The 17,223-nt window shown below is 46.2% G+C and overlaps 1 protein-coding gene across 9 annotated transcripts in view; it reads left to right on the plus strand.

Moving 5' to 3' along the window:
* The window catches only part of CIT (citron rho-interacting serine/threonine kinase), a 150,717-nt gene that overhangs the window by 68,317 nt on the left and 65,177 nt on the right, over positions 1-17,223 (plus strand). For all 9 annotated transcript variants that reach the window (XM_037511067.2, XM_037511065.2, XM_037511066.2 and 6 more), the window contains 7 exons: positions 5,112-5,217; positions 6,129-6,272; positions 7,505-7,624; positions 11,963-12,133; positions 12,389-12,439; positions 12,951-13,004; positions 15,217-15,357. In XM_037511067.2, the coding sequence (XP_037366964.1) occupies positions 5,112-5,217; positions 6,129-6,272; positions 7,505-7,624; positions 11,963-12,133; positions 12,389-12,439; positions 12,951-13,004; positions 15,217-15,357 (787 nt within the window). The remainder of the gene's footprint in view (positions 1-5,111; positions 5,218-6,128; positions 6,273-7,504; positions 7,625-11,962; positions 12,134-12,388; positions 12,440-12,950; positions 13,005-15,216; positions 15,358-17,223) is intronic.

A 17,223-nucleotide genomic window follows, 5' to 3' on the forward strand; every position in this document is an offset into this window, starting at 1 on the left:
GATAGGGTTTTTATATTTATGGAAATAGGAAAGGTTTTAAATTCACCTATCTTTCTGTTTGTCTGTCTGTCTGTCCATCCATCCATCCATCCGTACATGCATATCAACACAGTCACTTTTAGAAGGGGATCAAAAAATATTTGTTGAAGTTTGAGAATTTTTAGAAGAGAATTCTTGGAAGACTTTAGTTACCAGGTAGACTCGGTCCCTATTACTTTATTTATTTTTATTTTTTTAAAGATTTATTTATTTATACAAGCACTGGGTACAGTCAGAAGCACAGGAGGATGAGAGAATTCACCAGAGCCAGAGTGGGGAGCAGACCAGGCAGAAGGACTGAAGTACACTGCTGAGGGGAGCAGTGGGCGCGGCAGGAGAGGTCTGCGCACCATGTTGGACCCTCCCTGGTGGCCGGGGATCGAACCAGCGCTGCAGAGGCTGCAGGCAGCTTCGCAGCCCAGCGCTCAACTGCTGCACTACCAGGGAGGCCCTGTCTCTATTACTTTAGAGTTCTAACCAGTTACGGGATTTTTTGCAAACTTTCCTCTAAGCAACAGTGGCATAGGCCCTTTAAATAATAATGCCACACTTGATGAAATGGCACTTTTTAGGATGGTTTTAGACCAGCAGAGTTGTATTTGAAGAGGACAGGGCTGCCTTTGGTAACAATCCGGTGACTCCAAGGTGCTTTTTGGACTGAATCTCTTTAACTGTGACTTACATTATGGTCAGTTCTAGACTAACGGGAATGTCAGCAATACTTTCTCATTGCTTTGAAAGTCAGAAGGACAGTTCAGGGAGATCCCAGAAAAAGAAAATAAGCTGTGATAACATTTTAGGATATCTGTCTGGGGGATCTGTTCATTCATGCAGTACATATTCAGAGTTTACCTTTGGTGCTAGTGAGTGCTTTGCCCTAAGTGCCTAAAAGAAAAAGAACTTGAATATAAATATGAAATCAAGCCATACCTGTCTCCAGTATATTTTTTTGGTAGAAATTCATGGAAATAGCATATTTTAGTTGACTTAATTAGTAAAATTGCATAGTAGGGGTAGTATTCATTCATTGTTGAAACCTGTACTTCGTTTTGAAATGTATAGCCCACCTTGATTAACTTCAAAATTAAGGAGGGAGCAAAAGCCCCTGCAACCAAATGGCCTGGCCAAAATCCACCTGGAACCAAGTGCTGGAATAGTCACACTCTGAGTTTTAAATGCTAGACCCTAAATCACAGCGGACTCATCCTTCTAATTAGGACTTGATTCTCAGTCCTCGCTGTACCTGGCTTACTTGGTCTGCTTGGGTCCTGGACATTTTTTTTAATACTTAATTTTTAAGTTTTAGGATTACAGCAACACTGAGAGGAAGGTACAGAGATTCCTCAGATACCCTCTGCGGTATGTCTGTTATGTCAGCAAGCCGACGTGATGCCTCGTTACCTCCCAGAGCCCAGTGTTTACACCACAGTTCATCTTGTCCATCCCGTGAACCTGGACAACCACAAAATGACATGTGTCCTTCACTGCAGCCTCACACACAGGCTGTTTGCACAGCCTGACGACTGTTTTTTTTTTTAACACTTCAGGCGATTCTGACTTGCATCTGGGTTGAAGACCAGGAAAATTCCAGAACATTGTGGTGACCTTTTGCCTTCTATCCTCCTGCCTAGTGCTCCAGGACCGTTATTGTTTATGGGATTGTTGCTCCAAGAAGGGTTTAGTCATAGCATTCTTACCATAGCTTTTTTTAGATGAGATTTTAATTTTTTCTAAAAAAAAGAAAGAAAAGACTTCTTTAGCACCTTTATTCTGAAGAGCTCTTAATTGCTGTACTTAGAACTTCTAAACAGTGAACATTTGTCAAGCATCAAAATAGCAGAATGAGGGAGTTGGACCTCGGGGATGAGAGGGACGGGGAGGCTGTCTCACCATCTCCAGGGAGTGCGGCGGGCGCGAGCCATACCGCTCCCCCATTCTGGGCTCTATTAATGAATGACCTAGATATAATTTTTGTGAATAAACAATCAGTTTTGTCCCCAAAGCAGGGCGCTTTAAACATGAACACTGCTGGAGCCAGTGCTCTGAGATGTTAAGTTCTGAGAGCCATTTCCATGCACCACAGGCCCCATGTCCTTCTGCCTCTGAAGGTGCCGGCTTTCTCTGGGGTGCAGAGAGCAGGGTCCCTGCTGTCATCCTGACTCATGTCAGTGCCTGTGACTTGGTGACGTGAGGGTTCCGGATTATCAGGTTGCTGCGGGACCAGGGGCCCTGTCTGTGGCTTGTTCCTCCTTCCCTGGGCGGCTTGGAGTGTCTTCTCTTGCCCACCCAGCAGGTGCACCCAGGAATGAGGGGACAGCAGAGGCAGCTCAAAGCCATGCCCAACAACCCATTTCCTCTCATATGAAAAAGAAAAACAAATATGTGTTTGGGCTAGACTTAGGGAGGAAACAGACTGGTGAGATGCAGAAGTTGGTTAATTTTTTTTGCCAACAGTGAAATTTTAAAAAAGATGTATTTCTTGATTTCAATTGCTGTTGCCTATTCTTATGAATAATCAGCATTTGTTTTATTTTTATTTTATTTTATTTTAAAGATTTGTTTATTTATTTATACAAGCACTGGGTACAGTCAGAAGCGCGGGAGGGTGAGAGAATTCACCAGAGCCAGAGCAGGGAGCAGAACAGGCAGACTGACGAAATACACTGCTGAGGGGAGCAGCGGGCGTGGCAGGAGAGGTCTGCGCACCATGTGGGACCCTCCTCCGTTAGCCGGGGAGCAACCGGGGATAGAAACAGTGCTGCAGAGGCTGCGGGCAGCTTAGCAACCCAGCGCTCAACCGCTGCGCCACCGGGGAGGCCCTCAGCATTTGTTTTAATGTGAATAACAGCACAGAGCAAATTCAGCCCCCTGAGTCTCACAGTCTCAAGCTACTGTTTTAGGCCTGTGAAGCATGTGCTGTTCACACCGATTCATGGGTGGTGATGATAAAAATCGACAGGGTAACAGTGACGGTTGACATTTATTGGATCCTCACAACGGACCAGCCACTGTGCAAGAGGCTTTACCTGGGTTCTTTCATTTAATCCCTGCCAGAATTCTTGGAAGCAGGTGGAGAATTGTTCCCATTTTACAGATGAGGAAACTGAGGCTCAGAGTGGTCACAAGGCTAGCAAATGGCAGGCCAGACCCATCTGCCTCTTTTCACTCGGCTGCCCTGTAGTAGGTGTGTAGGCCGCTGCCTTGAAAGCGTCGCCAGCCAGCACTGTCAGCCAGCCCTGGGTAAGACGTGCATGCCCATCTGCAACTATCGCCTGCAACTCTGTGGTCAAGCGACAAAGGCTGGGCTGTGGGGCAGGGGTAAGCTGGGCTATGCTCATCCCTCCTGGATAGCAGGTACCTCTGTTACTCCAGCCCTGCCCTTCACCAGTCCCAGTGTTCATGCCCAGGGTGTTGGCTGTCACCCTACACAGGAACTGGCATTTCTGCCCATAATGAACCGCTTCTAGGGATGAGGTAAAGTTACATATCCCTGACTGAGTATGTCCTTTTTGTGGCCAGAACATTCTAGTCCATTCTAGTACACTCTATGAGGTCACGAGTTACTCAGGTGCACCGAGTCAATCTCCCTGCCCCCACTGTCTGTTGAGTTCAGTGGAAACTGTAGATTAACTCTCAGGTTACTTAACCTTCCTGGGCCTCAGCTTGCTAATCTGTAAATCAAAATACTCCTCGTTTCTGCCTCACAGATTTGTTGTGGGGAATGAAGAGTTAGAACATGTTTAGCTCAGGACAGAACCAGGCTCAGCAAGTGGATGAGTTCCCTGTGGTCATTGCTCAGCAAGTGGATGAGTTCCCTGTGGCTGCTGTAACAACCACAGATTTAGTGGTTTTAGAAAGCACCCACTTATGTGACAGTTCTGGACTGGAATCAAGGCACAGACAAGGATGTGCTCTCTGGGTCCTTGAGGGGAGACCAGGTTTCCTGGCCCTCTTCAGCCTCTTGAGGCTACTCACACTCCTTGGCTCCTGTCCCCTTCGTCCATCTGCAAAGTCAAAAGCGTAGCCTCCTCTATTCTCTCTCTTTCTCGGTCTGACTCTGACCTTTATTCTGTTGTCACATCTCCCCTCCTCTGCTTCCAGCTTCTAAGAACCCTTGTGTTTATTTTGGGCCCACCCAGAGAATCCAGGATGACCTCCCACCTCAAAACCCTTAATCGCAACAGCATCTTTTTTTGCCATATCAGGTAACAGAGTCACAGGTTTTAGGATTACCATGTCGACATTTTGGAGAAGGGCATTATCCAGCCTACCGTGATAAGCCTTAGCTGTTTTTGTAAAATGGGACAGAATCAAACTGGCTAGCTTGAACATGGAGTAAGCAATACTTTGGTCAGTAGAGGAGCTAATGGCATTTATTGAGCACTTGCTGTGTTAGCTGTGTCCTGCCTTGGGGCCTTTGTCTCTCTTTTCTCCTCTCTCTGGAAATTGTTTCCTTCCAGAGCTTTGGAGGACCAACACCCTGAGCAAAAATGTCACCCCCTCAAAGAAGTCTTCCCTGGTTATCCTTGCTTAAAACATGCCCCTGACCCATTTCTTCTAGCATCTCATGTCACCCCTTCTCCTCCTTTAACAGAAGTTGCTTTTGTTTGGGTGTCTGCCTGATGCATTCTCTTTCCCCTTGTGAATGTCTTGTTCACTGCAGTGCCAGGGCCTGGAACAGTTTCTGGAACAGAATAGTTGAACAGTATCTAGCTGTTGGGTGAATAAAGCCATGTGGTTACAATGCTGAGCCTTTAATGCTCACTCTCCCCTGTGTGGTAGGTATTTTATTATCATTTCACCTGGTAGCTATGGAAACCAAGGCTCCCAGTGGCTGAGTCACTGCCTCAGGGCAGGCAGCTGAATTTGCATGCAGGCCCACCTGCTTCCAGAAGCTTCTTACTTCCTTCTACCTTTCTGCCTCCTGGCCCAATGTCATTTGAAGCTGCTTGAGCAAACTCTGTTGAAGACCCCCCAAGCTCTGTCAGATCTGTTCTCTCTGCTGCGGTGTGTGAACGCAGCTCTCCAGGCCCATCTGCTGGCCACCTTGATGTTGGTCTTCTTCTCTCTAGGTCTGTTGTGTCGGGTCTGGACTCCCCTGCCAAGACTAGCTCCATGGAAAAGAAACTTCTCATCAAAAGCAAAGAGCTGCAAGACTCCCAGGACAAGTGCCACAAGGTATTTATTTCCGCAGTCGGCCTCCCTCCTTGCTCCAGGATCCTCCCGTCAATATATGCCAAGGGACCTGCCTGGGGCCGCTGCTGGCGCTGAGCCACCTGATCCAAACAGAGCGAGCGAGGCACTCCTGCCCCCGCTGAAGTCGCGCTCCGGCGGCAGCTCAGAGGGATGTGAATTCAGGCCTTGACGTTGCCGTAAATCCTTTAAATCTTAACCAGAGGAGGCCCTGGATTTAAAACGGCCGGCCCGTTGCTCAGCATGACCCAGCCAGATGTCTGCTTCTTCCGGCAGGTGGTGTGGGTCCTCACCTGTGGCTGAGATGCATCCCATCTGCTTTGAGTGATTCGAAGTCTCTCTTCCTAGTCTTTTAAAACTCCTGCTTATGTAACTGCGGCCACTGCGTTGATTATGCGCAACGTCTCTTAACACTCACTGTTCCTGCCCAGGGGCAGCTCTCTGGAAGCTCCTAAAAGTCACTGCTTGCCTGAGACTCCTGAGTGCAGACGAATCCATAGCTCCTTGCACTGTCCTGGATTTATCCTCTAGATCTTTGCAAGGAGATGGGGGGGATCAAGATGGATTTGGGATAAAAGTAAAGTGACGTCTGCAAAAAACAAGCCCAAACCAAAAAAAGCAAACAGGTGAAAAATGGTGGTGGCTTGCTTGCTCACTGGGTTAGAGAAGTGACCAAGTGTGAACCGAGACGTGAATGAGAGGAGTGACTTAGCATTGTGACTCTCCTTACGAAGAACTGAGCTCTCCAGGGCGAAGAAACAATGGTATTTCCACCCCAGCCTTTGGCGAATTAGCCCCAGCCTTGACCACCAGGTGGTTTCGGAGGCTACTTGAGATTTGTTTGCTCCTAAGGAGCCTCTGCGGGCCCTTTTAACCTGTCGATGTGTTTATTTCAGATGGAGCAGGAAATGACCCGGTTACATCGGAGAGTGTCAGAGGTGGAGGCTGTGCTTAGTCAGAAGGAGGTGGAGCTGAAGGCCTCTGAGACTCAGCGATCCCTCCTGGAGCAGGACCTTGCTACCTACATCACAGAATGCAGTGTGAGCCTTCCCCAAAGCCCCCTTCCTCGGAGGTGGCAATTCCTGTTGTGTGTGTCTCATCCTGTTTCATGACAGCTTCATGAGGCACATCACAGCTAGTGACAGGCAAGAGAGCAGGAGCACACAGGAGCTCCACCTGTGATTGACAGAATAGGAAGAGGGGCCTGAGGTCCCAGAGAAATGACTCCAGGCAAGTGCAGGGAGGCTGCGGAGCCTGGAGATGGGAGTGGCCATCGTGGTAGCCAGCCGCTCAGGGTCCTGAACATCTCCCATCCCAACCTCTGTGGTCCACGTCGTGTCCCACATGATCAGCCTCGGGAACCAAACTCCCAAAGAAGCACACAAAAATGTATTCTGAGTCTGCCCAAAGTCAGTTTCCCATCAACTAGAAATCAGTGCAGCAACCAGAGAACTGAGTCTTGAAAACCCAGACCCTCTGTCATTTCTTACCATGTGACTTGTTTTTCCCCTTTCCTTCACTAGAGTAGACTGTCTTCATTGTCTTGTTGAAATTTTCATTCAGGTGTTTTTTATAATGTGCACAATGAAATAGTCTCCAGAAGTTGAATCACACCTTTTCCAGGTTGTTTTCCCACACGGGAGAGGAAATCTCTTGAACGTGGCTGATTTAGAATAATGCTATGTTTCCATTCCAGATTTTGGCTGTTACTCAGCTCTGTAACTCAGATGTGTATTTCAGTGCCGCTGAAGTGTTGATGGGGCTTTATGGATGAAAGGTGTCCAGGAAATGTAAACCAGGAGGTGGCAGGTAGACTGCTTGGAGTCTTTAATGACAACTGGGCAGAGAACGAAGATGTTGCTACCTTGAATGAGGCAAACATACTTGCAAGTCTGCCAATAACTAATATACCAGATAAGACTCTGTCACCTTTCAAATGGCGGTTGTAACAACCGAGAGAACTCACTAGTTTTTAGTCCTGAACCTATAAGTAAGTATCTGCTGGGACAGGGAAATGGTGATAGGAGACAGGCTGGTGCAGTTAAGGGCTGGACCCATGAAGTCACAAGATCCAGAGGATGTTTCTTGAACCCAGGGTTTTTACAGGATGAAAACTGGAGTCAGCAGCCAACCGGAAACTGTCAACTTTGGTCCGTCACCTGAAGCGTCTTGGTGTCTGCGCAGCAGCTTGCAGCTTGCAGCTCCCTTAATGAACCTTTTCAAACACAGCAGAATCCACAGGGCACCCTATTAAAATTTTTGCTTTCCGCAGAGCTTAAAGCGAAGTCTGGAGCAAGCACGGATGGAGGTGTCCCAGGAGGATGACAAAGCGCTGCAGCTTCTCCATGATATCAGAGAGCAGAGCCGGAAGCTCCAAGAAATCAAAGAGCAGGTATGATGCCCGCCTGCCTGGGAGCAAGGCCGGAGCGCTAATTCAGGAGAGGCATGCTTGAGAGGCAGAGGGGGAGAGAGAGAGAAAGGGGGGTAGGGAGAGAGAGAAGTATGTAGGTCATTTGGAAACTTTAGCTTTCCTGTGATTTATATAAACCAGAGAGTGCTTGTTCTAACTGCTCTTGACGCCTGCACCCCATTATGGCCACTCTTTTCAATTAAAGGTGTAGGTTGAGAGCAAGATGGGCAAACTTTGGTCTGGGGCAGATCTTGCCCACCACCTCTTTTCCATGCCCACAAGCTAAGGATGATGGTTTTTGTTTTTAAACGATTAGAAAAAAAAAAATCAATATAAAGGTTTCATGATATATGAAACTTTATTGGACTTTAAATGCCTGTGTCCATAAATAAAGTTCTGGCAAGGCATGACCATGCTCACCCATTTACAAACTGTGCCTGTGCTTACCATGGTGGCAATCGTGACAAGACCATACATAGGGCCTGCAGAGCTGAAACTTGCTTACTGTGTAACTTTTCACAGAAAAACCTTGTCAACCTCTACTTTAGATTATTAAAATGTACATATTTTAAAGATTTTTTATAGGGTTTCAGATGTACTTTAAGTTTTTGAGAGGAACCAGGAGAATGCATACTTTTCCTTATATAAAGAGTTGTTGGGGGAAAGAAAAAAAGAACACATTTTTAAAAAGTCGTCGGAGCAGTTAAGGCCAAGTTAGAATTACACGGCAGTGCCCAGCACAGAAAGCCATCCCCGTGTGCAGAAAAGAGAATCGAGACCTTTAAAAAGCCCACTCCTTCCCCCCTCAACCCCATTCTGAAAATGCTTTCTTTTAGATGGTTCATTTTCATTTTGCCTCATTGTTTCGTTTTTAGCATGGATTTTTCTGTCCTTTGAAGAAACTGTAAATAGAAGCTTTAATGAAGAAATGGCAATGAGCAATTGGAGAGCTGAATTATCAGCTGCCAGGCAACTCTCATTCACTTCAGAAAATCTAATGGAAACAGTGATGGAAATGAGTGTTTTTGTCTCAGGGCAGCATGAGCGTAGCCAACCGGGCAGTCCCGATGCAAGAAACTCCTACAAATAATTTGATCCATTAGCTATTCTTTGAAGAAAGAACTATTATTTGGGGGTTTTGTTGGCACACTCTTCCACCTTAATATTTTTAAATGATTGGCCATTATCCTCTTGCTCAATAAAAATGTTACAAATAAAATTACCTAGGAAATGTTGCAATCTGGTGGTTTGGTTGCTGGAACAATACTAATCTTGGAGATTTTGAAGGTGACCCGTACAGTTTGAAAAATCTGCTTTGCTAGTTGACTCATGCCCCTTTTAGCAACATAGCTTTCATCTGAAAAGTTTCAAGAGGCAGGATTCGCTCTCCCCCATCGTTTCAAGGTGTTTGGAAATTTGCTTTTGATGACATCCTGGGGAAATGAAAGCTGTGTCTGGCCACCAGAGGGAGCAGCTGGTGTCCACGAATTCTGTAGCCAGAATTACCAGGACATTTTGAAACGGTCGACACCGGTGGTTGAGTTCAGAGAAATGTCTTTTATGATTCATACCACAGTTGGCATGCCTGTGGAGTTTTAGATTTAGTGACTGCTGAAAGTTCCACTGGGGAGATGAAAACTCAGTTTCAGATTTTACTTCTCATCAGAAGGATTTATTAAAATGACTTTGGGTAAGTTTTGTGAGAGCAGGATGTTTGCGATCCAGGAAAAAGCATTTAATGCTTTCCGCAAACTCCTGGTATTTGGTTTGCATCGTATCGATTCCTCCCAGATTTGGCATTTATCCCCCACTCTTTCTCTCCAAAGCCAATTTCCGTGCAGCTATTTATTTATTTTTTAATGTTTTGCTTCTGCTTAGCCACCTCCGGGAGAGGATTTGGATGTGGCTTAAAATAAAGACAGCCAGGAGTCTCACATGATAGCTTGATTCACGCATCGGTACTTGCAACTGCTGACTCCCCTGTTCCGGGTGCCCCCTCCTCTGAAGGGAAACGGAAGTGGGGGTAACAGAGGTGTTTGTGTTGGGGGATTTCTGACTGAATAGGACCATGTCTGGTACTTCCTTGCCACAAAATACAGTTCAGAAGACCTGTAAGGTGTCTTGGCCTTGGAAGGTGGTCCCCCTTTCCTGTTCTGTTCCCTGCAGCACTTACCTGTACCCCAGCCCATGCCGAGATAGGATGGTTCTTACTCTGCCACCCTTGGAAACAGACCTGATTATCTTTTCTCAGTTTTTTTTTTTCCCGGAAGCAGGGATTTGGTTAGCTGTTGGGTTTGTGCGATTTCCTTGAAGCACCCAGCAGAATGACTGCTGCCCACAAACGAGGTAGTGTTCTTTTTGATGCTTGTAGCAGGACGGGGCCCCAGGTCCTCAAGAGCTGGCAGAGATGTTGCTGGCTTCTTGCCTTCCTCCCCCTGGGTGCTGACAGCTCCGAGGAGAGACGTGATGGAGGATGACTAGCTGCTGTATCCCTGTTCTTGACAAATACATTCCCTTTTGGCTGACATAAGTTGAAGAAAGAAGAAGGAGTTTGAAGACAAACCATGTCCAAGATTTTCTTCCAGTTTTTTGCTTCCTCTGCAGTTGGGTGTGTGCGCCTGTGGCCAGGGCCTGCTTCCCACCGGGCACACCGGGCCCAGTACGCAGGGTGGACGGGACTTTGAGGTGCCCATAAAGTATATTAATTATTATTTTCTTCTCAGAAGAAAAAAGACAGACTTTTAGGCCAAAGAAACTGTTTTTATAGGAAATGTTAATGTATTTTATGTTACACGAACACTGTTGTAAAATGTACTTTCAAGTTTTTTTTATTTTGGTGGCGGAAGGAAGGGGGAGTCCAAGAAGGCACCGGGCCCAGGCCACAAAAGACATATTTTGATTCTGACTGAGGGGTCTCGAAAAACCCCAAGTAATGGATATGCTCCCTCTGTGAGCTTACACAATCACGAGCATCTCATAAAGACCCAGCCGCACACATCCACTGCAAGCCCTGGTGCCCTCCTGACCTCTAGCCTTGCCTTCAGTAGCAGTGGGGTAGACCACACTCGGCTCGCTTTCCCCTCTTTCCCTTATACCAGTGATACAGAGGGTGGTGTGCTGGGTGAAAATGATCCCAGAGGCTCTGTTTTCATAAGAATGGCACCTTCTCTTCAGTGGGTGCTAGGGGATGCCTGTTACAGTGGGATGGAAGATTTACTTTCTATCCTGTTTTTTAAAAACTAAAAAAACCACCAATATTTTATTGGTTCAAAACATAGCTGTGCTCAGGTGATGCCTCTTCAGTTATTTCTTGGGAGGACACATCTTAGAGCTGTTCACCGTGTGTTGTCGGTGCCAAAGACAGTCTTGATTGAATTCCTTGTTTTTTCATTTCGATCCCCCACCCCGTCCCTTCCCAGGCATCTTGGATTGGATAAATGCTTGTTTGTAATCCGTATACATAATGAGCTTTGATTTGCAGATAGAGAACATTTTCATACCTTGCCCCAAAGTTTTTGAAACACTTGTCCATTCCTCTGGCATATCCAGTTTTGAAAAACCTCAGTCCAAACATCTAGTTTTGATTTTAGACCTGCTTTTTGGGAAGGGTCGGACTGTCTGGATCACTAAAGGGTTTGCCTAAGGGAACAAGATAACTTTCTTTTTTTTTTTTGAGTTTTTCTCCTAAGTTATTTTGACCCGAGCCAGTGTCTTCTGGTGCTTCCAGATTTCAGGATGACTTGCATTTCAAGAGAAATGTTAAGTTCATCATTCAGTTTTGGGCCTGGAAAAATTAATGGTGAGAAACTGAGACAATGAGTTTCACCTTCCAAGAGTCTTTCCTCTGAGATCCCATTTACCCCTTTGTGCCCTATGAAGGGTTCATTTTAAAACTAGGACCATATCTAATGGCGTTAGGAGCACATAACTTCTAAAGGACAAATCTGTATAAATGATTACCTTTGGAGGAAAGTTGCATGTAAGCAGTTTATCACGGTTGTTTAAAGAGCATCCCTTTTCAGCTCTCCCGGGTCACAGTGCCGAAGGTGCTGTGTTTACTGTGTGGTGTTACTTGCTCGAAGCATCTAACATCAGGCTCACGTGTTCCCAATGGTGTTACTAACGATGCGTCTTCTACCTGACAGCGCTTTAAAGATTTCCCGTTCTTTTCTCCCATCCTCTCCCCTGGCTACCTCTCTGCTCTCCTTGTCTCCAGGTCTGCCTGTCTCTTCAGCACGTCTCCCCTCTTCCCTCTCCACTTTCTGTCTTTTCTTTCAGGGGTTCTAAAGCTCACCTTTCTTCCATTTGCCTGCTCTGTAGGAGTACCAGGCTCAAGTGGAAGAAATGAGGCTGATGATGAATCAGCTGGAAGAGGACCTCGTTTCCGCAAGAAGACGGAGCGATCTCTACGAGTCTGAGCTGAGAGAGTCTCGGCTTGCTGCCGAGGAGTTCAAGCGGAAAGCGACAGAGTGTCAGCACAAGCTCCTGAAGGTAACCCGCCGCTGCCCGAGCGCGTCTTTTCAGTAGAATCACAGGTGATCTTAGCCAGAATGACGGGACTGCTAGCTTACTGATGGGGAAATAATGGAATACCCTGGAAGACTCCCAGTCTTGACTTGTGAGAAGATAGCTGGTCATCATCATTATTTGGGTCACAGTGATCAAGAGAGGTATAGCTGATAGTGTTGTCTGTAAGGTTTTAAGGTTCCTGAGATTTCCCAATATATTTTCTCTCTTAAATTACAGGCTAAGGATCAAGGAAAGCCTGAAGTGGGAGAATATTCCAAACTGGAGAAGGTATTTTCCATCATCTGATCTGCGGTCTTCTAAATGTTGCTCTCCCCAGCATCTCGCTGGTTAAGGACACTCTACACTCTAGCAGTGAACAGAAAACTCTCTTGCGGGTTGATTGGGACCGCCAAGGTCTGGGTAACCACGTTTAGGTTCAGCTGTGGTCCTGAAAGTAGTAAAAGAAACCTTGATTTTTGTAACGCCTGCCCACAGTAACAAATCGGCCCAGGTACTTAGTAACTCAGGTGAGTGTTCCTGCTGTCTACACTTGGGGAGACTGTGATTCTCTTCTTGCCATTTGTAGTTGCTAGTTCTAGAGAAATTGTTAACATGGAGTTTGCATAGGGATTGTCAAAGACATCTATGGGAGACCACTGTCTTCCTCTCCATTAGCAGGTATTGAAGAACAAAACCAAAAGGCCCCACAGAAACTTCGAGAAAATCAGACTGCAATGAATATAATAAGACCTTAATGATGATTTACCTCTTGCTTTATTTCCGGGGCTTTTAATTATAGATCAATGCCGAGCAGCAAATCAAAATTCAGGAGCTCCAAGAGAAGCTGGAGAAGGTAAGCCTGAGGTGAATTGGGGGAACGTATTACTCTCCCACCTCCCCCCATTTCCAAATACTTTTATCTTGTCCTGGAGCATGAAAGATGAAAGAAACAGAATTAGTCACCCAGAGCTGAGGAAAATGAAGGGGAGTGAGCTATTACCTGGAAATATCAGAGTTCTGGATATACTTTTCCTTTTGAGACTTGTCAGCAGTATTTATTTTTAAAAACCAAGTTGTATGAGACTCTCAAGTAAAAGTTCTAATTATATTACGACAGAACCCAAGAGGCTAGCTTCTCTCCCTCCAGGGGCCAGGCTCCACATTTTGCACATTTGTAAGAGAGATATGTGCTGCTCACGATACAGACTGTTCTCAGTCCGAAGCGCATTCCCTGCACCGGAAGGCAGGCAGGCTGCAGGAGCCCTGGCCTCGTCCTCTGGGCCGCTGCGTGATTGTGCTTCTGAACTGGTGTGAGCTGGCTGGGTTTAATAGAGCCCTTTCTCACTTGTTCTTTTCTTTTTTTAACTCTGGTAAATAACCACTGACATGAAGTTGACCATCTTAACCGGTTTAAGGACAACGTTCAGTTCAAGAGTGCTTAGTGCATTCATGTTAGCTTAGTGCATATCTTGCAGCAAATCTCTAGAACCTTTTCATCTTACAAAACTGAAACTCTATAACTGCTGAACAGTAATCCCCCCACCTGCCCCAGCCCTTGGTGACCACCCTTCTACTTTCTGTTTCTGTGATTTTTGCTGCTTTAGATTCTTCTGTGGGTAGAATGGTATTTGCCTTTCTGTGAGTGGCCTATTTCGCTAAGCACTTTTTCCTTGAGGTTCATCCACATTGCAGCAAGTGACCCTCCCTTTTCAAGGGAGGATGTGTTCCTTCCTTAATATTCTGTTGTAGGGCCACCCTGGTAGCCTGGTGGCCTGGTGGACTAGGGGTTAAGTCTCAGCACTATCACTTCTACAGCCTGAGTTCAATCCCTGGCCAGGGAGCTGATCCACATGGCGCAGATGACCTACCCTGTCTTGCCCGCTGCTCCCCTCAGCAGTGTATGTCAGTGGATCTGCCTGTTCTGTTCCCCACTCTGTCCCTGGTGAATCCTCTCACCGCCCCCACCTCTGGCCTGTACCCCAGTTCTACACACACACACACACACACACACACACACACAGATTCCATTGTCTCTATATATTACATTTTCTTTCCTATTCATTGGTCCCTTCCTTTCCTGTACTTGAGCTCCCTAATGAGAGCCTCTGCTGTCCTCTTTTAACGAGAAGCTCTTGAGGATTCATGTTTTTATCTGAGTGTGATGTAAGTCGCAAATGTCAGCCCCAGATGTAATTTAAAGTTTTCTTGTAGACACATTAAAAAAAAAAGTAAAATAAGTGGAATTATTTGAATGATGTCATTCAGTTAACCCAGCATTTCCAGAATATTAATATAGCCTATCAGTATTAAAACATTCACACTGCTCCCAGCTTTAAATGAATTCAACTTAAAAAAAATTAAAAATTCATTTCCCACCCACATTTCAAGTGTTCAGTGGCTGCTGTGTCCAGTGGCCGCTGTGTCCCATGCTGGCCAGTGCTGGTCTGAAAGGTGAAGCTTTCCCCCCCCCACTTCTACAATTTTTAATTTAAAGCAGTAAATGTGAGATTGTTTGTCTCTTACATCAGATCTTTGCTATGATGCTGTCAGATCTATAGTCTACTGAAGACCCAAATAAAAACTAATTTCAAAAGGTTCAGCTGTATTTTAAACATGAATTTAGAAAACCATGGTTGGTGTGGCCTTTCAGAGGTATTTATTTGAAAAAAAAGTTTATAAGTTTCATTTTGTTTTTTTTGGAAAGTAACACAAATTAACAAGGGAGAAAATTAATGCTTCCAGGTAAATACATTAACATCTGGGTAGATCCATCCTTCTAGATCTTTCTGTTCACATTTACTATGTAGCATGGAATCTATTGATGGTCTGATGCATCATTATCTTCTCTATCCCACGAAAGAAAAAATGTCAGTTTAACTCTAGGATGCGTTCTAAATTCAGTGTAGCTCAGAATTGATGATGGTCAGAGAACAAGATGAGTGTTGATATGTTTTGAAGAATGGAGATTCTGTATATTCTCAGTATCACTTGCTTTTTCTAGAATTGTCACCACCTTCTCTCTGTGATTCAATTTGGCCCCCTCTCCTGTTCTTCTCTCCTGGTAGGCGGTAAAAGCCAGCACAGAGGCCACTGAGCTACTGCAGAATATCCGCCAGGCCAAGGAAAGAGCCGAGCGTGAGCTGGAGAAACTGCAGAATCGCGAGGACTCTTCAGAAGGCATCAAAAAGAAGCTGGTTGAAGCCGAGGTGAGCAGGGGGCCTCTGGCTGACCCCGCTCCTAGGCCCAGCGTGGCCTTGTGTAAAGGATTCTGCCCACCGGCCCTTGGCTGCACCAAGGGGAGAAACGGCCACCCCTTGCTTGTGTCTGACCAGACCTTTTGCCCTTCTGTAAACTCCTGTGGAACTCGAGAGGCTCAGAAATGTTTCCCCCAGAGGGGGCCGAGATTGGTCACAGCAGCTTCAAGTAGGACGATGTGCTGATAACAGCTTTTTTCTTTCTGTTTGTTTTCCTCTGGCCTGCTGGCTAGTCTGATGGTATTTATGTCAATATAGATGAGCTGTAGCTCTGCCCCAAGTTTCTCTTTTTCTTCCCTCTGTTTCCTTGCATTTCCTGGGCTTCTCCCATGGTGCTAACAACAGATTCACTTTCAAGGCTGCAGCTGTTACCGTGTGTCGGTGACTCCCAGATCTGTATTTCTGGGCCTCTCCTCTTCTTAAATTCTTTGTTGTTGTTGTTGTTGTTGTTAAAATCATTTATATAATTACACAGGAAATACATGAGTGTCTTCTCAGTGTCAAAGCTTACACAGTACCGAAGATTATAGAACAAAACGTGACACATCCTATTCCTCCTCTCCGCCTCTTCCAACGCCTTGGTGATGGTTTTTCGGAGTGGATGTGCTAGTTGGTTCAACTATCCCTCTGTGGCTGGGCCTTCTGCTTTCCCTGTCATGGGGTGGCCATGAAGCTCCTTGCACATGTCTCTTTGGGCCCGTCTTCACCCACGTCCCAGGCCGTGTTTCCCTCTGCTCCCAACCTTCTTGACTGAGTGTCTGAACAGTACATCGAATCTAGAATGAACTGTTTCTTCCCCCACAAAGCTGGGTTCCCTTCTCAATTTCCTCCTGCCAGTCAGAGTCACCACCATTCATCTGGTCACCCCAGCCTTGAAACCTTGACATCATCTGCTTCTCCTTGGATCCTGTCACTGAATGAGTCATGCCACCCTATAAATATAGCCACACACCCCCACCCCCCTGAGTGCTGGCCACTTCTGTAAGCACCGCACAGGCCAGGCCCTCTTCCTCTTAGCTGAGCAGGTATGGTAATTTCTTGGTCTTCTGGTTCCTGTCTCTCCTTCCCAACTAGCTCATACAGGCTCAGACTTGTGGACCTCAACCACAAGGCTCATCAGTACCCCCTGCCCCATCCCAAACCTTCCAGGGCTTCTGTATATCTTAGGTGCACCTCTCAGCCCAGTATCTGAAACTCTAAACCCTTTAATCTGCAAATGTGTCCCTTTCACATTTTCTCCTGCTCCTCCTCCCCAATATATCTTATGCGGTAGCCACTCTGGCTTCACCTGGGGCCTGAGCTGGCTCTCCACCACCTCTGAAGCACCTGCCTTTGTCGGGAAAGCCTTCCATCCTCCTCGCCTGCCTTCCCCACCCCCGCCCACCCTCTCCTGGCCCTCTCCAGAGCTCACATCTACTCTGCCTCTTTCTCTCACCTGTTCAGCTAAGTCCTGTCTTCTGCCTGCCACCTCCCACAGTGCTCCATACCTACTTACCCTATGGTTCTGCCCCCTCTTAACTTATCTGATGTTTATTTGTGTTTATCTTCTCTTTTCAAAGGACAGGAATCATGTCGACTTCCTTCTGTGTTTTCCAAGGTGCCTAGGGGGGTTCTTTGCAGATAGTAGGCGCTTGGTAAATATTTGAATGAATGAATGCACTCTTGTAATCTACACCACTGAATCCTGGAATCATAGTCTTCTTTCCTTTACTGTTGCTTCGGTGCCTGAGACTTCTTTTCCTGCCTGGAGTGTGTACTTCCTGAGGGCTCTCTCCCTCGGTATAGGCATTGTGCCCATAGTGGTTTTGCCATTAAAAC

This window comes from Talpa occidentalis, unplaced genomic scaffold, assembly GCF_014898055.3.
Source record: "Talpa occidentalis isolate TD23 unplaced genomic scaffold, MPIMG_talOcc4v2.1 talOcc4.14, whole genome shotgun sequence".
Lineage (NCBI taxonomy): Eukaryota > Metazoa > Chordata > Mammalia > Eulipotyphla > Talpidae > Talpa > Talpa occidentalis.